This window comes from Sipha flava, unplaced genomic scaffold (assembly GCF_003268045.1).
Source record: "Sipha flava isolate LNK unplaced genomic scaffold, YSA_version1 170_pilon_pilon, whole genome shotgun sequence".
NCBI classification, from domain to species: domain Eukaryota; kingdom Metazoa; phylum Arthropoda; class Insecta; order Hemiptera; family Aphididae; genus Sipha; species Sipha flava.
Genome location: NW_020271906.1, coordinates 43,761 through 49,760, shown reverse-complemented (window position 1 = coordinate 49,760; position 6,000 = coordinate 43,761). Strand labels below are relative to the sequence as shown.

At 27.8% G+C, this 6,000-nt stretch overlaps 1 protein-coding gene across 2 annotated transcripts; it reads left to right on the top strand.

Annotated features, from left to right (window-relative positions):
* The first annotated feature begins 289 nt into the window (after positions 1–289).
* On the top strand, positions 290–4,513 carry LOC112679911 (E3 ubiquitin-protein ligase RNF126-A-like). 2 transcript variants are annotated; one of them, XM_025549856.1, is made up of 6 exons: positions 290–591; positions 2,016–2,081; positions 2,619–2,752; positions 3,333–3,448; positions 4,208–4,302; positions 4,405–4,513. In XM_025549856.1, coding segments are annotated over exons 2-6 (399 nt in total). In that variant the 5' UTR covers positions 290–591; positions 2,016–2,028; the 3' UTR covers positions 4,406–4,513. The 2 variants fall into 2 exon arrangements, with proteins under 2 accessions (XP_025405641.1, XP_025405640.1); XM_025549855.1 differs by having other exon boundaries at positions 4,208–4,314; positions 4,405–4,512.
* Positions 4,514–6,000: the final 1,487 nt, after the last annotated feature.

Sequence of the window (6,000 nt, the reverse complement as noted above, 5' to 3'; positions counted from 1 at the left end):
CGTTGCGGAAGCGGCTCGCGGTAGAACCGACGGAGCGGTCGAGTAGAAGGTATTGTCGAAAGCGGTGAGGTGAATCGTAAATCGATAGGCACGCGCGCGGCCGGTCCGGGTACACGTATCGAGCTCGCCTCCTACCACCACCAACCCTGTCCCGCCCACCGAAAAAAGGTCACAGCGCACTGCCGCAAGCGCGTGTTGCGCACGGGCGTAGAAGACGCTCAGCGCGCCGGTGCCGCGGCCCGACCCGGGGATACGACGCGATCGTTAAAGCGCCGACCGTAGTGACGGCGGGTGACGCGGTGTGCTCGCGCGACTGCTTTCCCCGGCCCGGATGGACCGACCCGAACACAACCTACATCCTCCGCATAGGTATTGACGTGTACGCGTTGCCGGGACGACGGCCCATCTGCGCGTTCGACCCGCCGTCCGCTGCGCGTCCGACCTGGACGCCAGGGACCGACAGCGACACGAACATTCCGCAGCTGTCCGTTGCCGGAAACCGTCGTCGGACGCTTCGAAACGCATCGTCGGGAAACCTAACCGCACCTCGAGCGACGGCCGTACATCCATCGTCATAACGATCACTCGCAGGTACCGTGCGATCCTTTGCGATGCGCCGCGGCAATATCCGTCGGCCGTAGCCCGGTTACGGTTCTCCGTTTCGACCGTACTTGTACCGGAGCTTTTTTATTTTTTTTTTTTTTTTTAACAGACCTTGGTGGAACACATCACGAGTACCGAGGGATGTCGTTTATGTGCATACGCCGCATTGTTTTTCGATTTCGTTTGCAGAAATAAATTATCGATGATAATTCATTTATTTATTTATTATACTTCGTATTTTAGCATAAGCTGATTGACGGACGTGTGGACGCTCCATCTCTCCTTTCTCTAATTTATTTTTAAGTTCCCTCTCGCTTAATAAGGTCTAATTCTCCTTTTGTTGTTCCTTTCCACAGCACCAACTATGGTAGAAATAATCCCATTCATCGTATGATGCGCATTTGTAACGAGCACCTATGCTTCTCTTAGAAAGTTTTTTTTTCCCCCTTAATAGTACTTAATCTATTATTACTTACTACTGTTTTTACCTTGTTTACTTTTGCTTTTATTTTTATTTTTATATAATCGCCGTATTGTTTGGCGTTTATCTATTAATTTTTATAATATTCATTATCATTACTACAAATTGTGTTATACTATTGGGCTCCTAGCCCATTCATTCATATAAATAAATAATAAATAATAATTAGGCCGGTCGATGTCTATCGAAACTGAATTTATCAATTATTTATTTATTTTTATGACATCTACAGCTTATTCTACCCATCTACATTTAACTTTAATTATTATGCATACTAATATAGTATGTTCAGGGTCAATGATTCTTAAGTTGTTCGTGTAAAAATGCTTGTCAAATCAAAATACGTTAATGTTTTAAAAGTAACTAAAAATATAACAGTCGTTGTCCAATTAATTTTCCTGCTCTAATAAATAAAAAATAACTATAATATTGTTAATAAGTTAATATGATATAAATATACTATTTTACTATGCATAATAAACTAAGTTAAATGTAAATGGATAGAATAAGTTGTACAAGTCAAAAATAAGTATTAAATAAATACTAGAAATAACTAATGATGAACGAATCTAATGTGTCTAATCAAACTTGACGTGTGCGATAAATGTATTACAGTTCACAAACTGAATGGTCACATTGTGAAAAAAAATTACACAATGTTAAATTGGAGAGACCATTTCGTGGAATTTATTTGAATTTCACGAAGTGTAAAAAATCTGTTTCCATCTCTTGACATGGTCATTTTTTCATGAAAATATCGATTTCTCGAAGTGGCTACGTCGTATATATATATTTGGGTTTTTTCTTTTACATTTTTAATCAGAAATTGAAAAAACTCATTGTTTTATCTTATTTATAGTATTATTATTATTATTTTTATTTATTTTTAGTCAAATATTGAAACATTGTCTTAACTATAATACTTTTTTAGATTCCAAGACTAAATGGATAACGAAGAGAATACTATGGAAAGAATGAATCCAAGAAATGCTGAATGGTAAAAATAAAAATTTTAAATAGTAAAATTATATATCATTTTTAGTACTAGAACAAAATTTAATTTTACTGATACTTCCTAATAAGCCACACATTTGTGTAAACAGATTAGTATCTCTTTAAGTATTAATTTCTATTTTTGTATTGTTTGAAAACTTACCCACATAAATGTGTGGTTTGGTTATTAAAGTCGAAATTATTAAAACTAAATACTAATATTAATATTACTAATACTAATTAATAAAATAGAGATTACAGACCTACACAGTACGATTATATTGCAATATTTTGATAAACATGAGTTTTCTTATGCTATAATTTTTTCTGTTTTTTAGTTTATATGCAAATCATGTTCACTATGAATTGCGCACTTATGTTGATGATCTAAAATGTATTTTCAGTGTGTATATAAGGTTCTTTAAAGCTATTACTTTTGGGCCCAAATAAGGGAAATTATATTCAGTAAAATATATAGCGTGTTATTCAAAAACCTAGTTTTTTCAGAAATTTAATTACTAAAATTTATTAATGATTTTAGGTGTGGATTTAGAATAACAAGAGAATATTACGCTGGTTCAGATTATCGTGAATATACTGGTCCTCTAATTATAAACGACATGTTACCAGCTGAACCAATATTGAAGTCAACTACTGTTTCTGAAAATCATATAAGTTATTACGGTTTATATTTTACGTAGCAAAAAATATTTTTTTACTTTTCGTTAATAAAATCTGTAGTTATATAATGAACTTGGTTAAAAATATGTGATGTGCTTTAATTTTAGTAATTTTTTTTATTTTATAATTCATATCAGTGAATTATACTGAATATGGCTCCAACTCTAGATTGTATGATTTTCTTTTAATTTATAAAACTAAAAATAAGGATACCTATTTTTTTAAATTAATATCAAATTTACTGGGCCTCACTGAGAAAAACTCGTGTGGAGGCCAAATTAACCTATTAGTACATTAATTAAATTAATTTATAAAATTAAACCAATATAAAAATTAGTATTCAGTATCATGCCAATCCTCTGTTAGTAATCAATTTTAATTGATCTTGGCGAAAATATGCTTGCTATAAATTAAATTATAATCCAAATTAATGCTTTTTAATTATTATCATTTATATATATTAAATCATTTTTCCAATAGGTTTACTCATTTAAAATTTTTTTTGATCTTTATTTAGTTAGAGTTCTTAATTCCTTTATTTAACTATATAATTTCTAACGAAGATGTATTTTAGGTGATCGACGTCAATGCTCTGTGTGTTTGATTGATTTTACTATTGGTATTCATGTACAAGAGCTAACCTGTGGTCATATTTTTCATGAAAATTGTATCACTCCTTGGATTAAATTAGTAAGTAATAATTTTTTTTAAATTCTTTGCAATCTACTTATTTTTATTATTATTATTATTATTATTATTATTATTATTATTGTAACTAAGCATTTAGTTTCATTATGGACAAACTTATGAATAAAATCAATTTTAGAATTTGGATTTTTAGTATTAATTTTCTCTTTAATGAAAATTACAAGTAAGTTATAAGTTGTAATTTTCGACAAAGTAAATTAAATAAATTATTAGTCATACATTTTTCATAAACTTTATTTGAATTATATCGACTAAAACAAAAAAAAATCAAATTAATTTTAACACATCATATTTATGAAACAGATCACACTTAAAATATCAAACATCACTTAAGAGATAATGCAGAGAAGCGTTCATCACTCGTATATCACTGTTCAGCAATTACTTTTCCACCACTACTTTTACAAAACGAATGATAACACATTTATAATTAAATTCCTCTTTTATATTTTATTAATTATTTGCATATGACAAACAAAATTTTCCTATTATATATTTTTTTTAAACAAACAAGTAGTAACTGTTCTTGTCTTAATATTGATTAATTAAGAATTATTACAAACATCAAAATTTAAAAATAACTGAGTACATAAATATTTATTTAATACAGGATTCTTCATATTCTTCAGGTTTCTTCAAAATTAATTTTATATTTTTGATTATATTTCTTATAACGCTTGCACTATTATAATGAACAAATAACATTTCTTAATTAAATTTTATATTATTTTGTTGTTATAGCATAGTACATGCCCATTCTGTCGCAGCCAATTAAAGCAGGAGATGAATTATACTTATCAAAAGTATATTAAAAAAAGATCCCCTCTCTTCTTTTGGTAAATTATAAGGTTAATTTCAATTACTATGGAGCTTGGTTGCATATACATTTAATTTGTATTTTATATTAAAAACATGTTCTTAATTATATTTTATTTCAGATTTTCACATACCTAAAACCTAACACCTCTCCAACTTACAAGAATCAATTTAATATTCACCACAACTAAAAAAATATGAACTAGTATTTCTTATTATATATTTTTATTATTTCACTTTATTTTAATTATAATTTTGTTATTATTAATATTATTTTAATTGATAATAAGCATATTTTTTTTTTTTAAATAAAAATAAAATTGATTTCCGCCTAAAAATTGTAATTAAATATATATATATAATACTTACATTGTTCATTTTAATTTTTTTCTAAAATTATTTATTTTATATTCATAATAATTGCATATTACTTGCAACTCATTTAAACAATATAATTTATATTTATTGATTTTAAGTTTTATAAAACTGGAACTAAATTAAAAACTATTAGCTTATATTTAATTTTACCAAATCATAACAGAAATATTAATTCAAAATATATATTTAAAAGTTTGTTCTTTAGCTGTAGATCTCGATAAACTGAAAAAATTAAATTTACTTAATAAGTGTTTGATTGATTATAATCGAAAGAAAATTATTATGGTGTGTTATTAGTATTAAAGTTTAATGTTCTATTGATTTTTGTGTTATTTTGTTGTTTAACTTACTTATTCGTAAATTATTGTATTACACTAATATATCCAGTATCTAACAAAAATTAACATGTAATATAAGATGTCTTCAAAAAAATAATGTAAAAACTACCATTTTAACTTTTTTCAATCACAGAAAAACAAGAAGAAGCAAAAAATATTAAAAGTATTATATTATCAGTTAAAGTTTAAATTATGAGTAAAGGTATTTTTTAAATACGAATAAAGAGTATTAATAAATAACATAATAATAATAATATAAATTAATAAATATGTGAAGATCAAAGTATATTAAAATGTTATATTATTATTATTTTATTAGATAAACACTAGATAAATAGATTCAATTTTGTAAAATATCTTATTCTGATCTTGATGAAGATATTTTAGTGAAGAATAATTAAGCAAATTGTAGCATAAGTGACACAGATGATCTGATACCATAAAAAATATTGCAACTATTAATTATTAATTTAAACATTAAGCAATTACTGAGTAGGATTGAATGTAGTATTAAACTAGGCCAAATTATTTGTTTTCCCTGTCGGATGTTTATCAATTCTTCTGGAATTAATGTTGAATATTTATATCTATGGTTGGGATTTGTATATAAATACATATTTTTACTAAAACATGATAAATTAATTATTGAAAATTATAAATTCTTTTCACGTGATATGCAATAAAATAAGACATATTTTAAATATAGTATGTAAAACTGAAATTTTATAATTTGCCTTCCTAGGCATGAAGGTCTGGGATGAGGCCTGTTCTATGATATGAGTATTTAAAAAATAACTATATAAATTATATGATATTGGTTTATTCTTAATACATGTTACGTATGATAATTAAATTAAATGCTTAACTATTTAAAATCGGATTAAAATATAACAAAATGTATATGATTGTAAAAATCTTTGTAGGTACTTGTCACTTCTCTGAATACTTGAATCTAAGCTTCATCCATCAGAAGAAAAATGGATTCATCGTAACTGTAATATT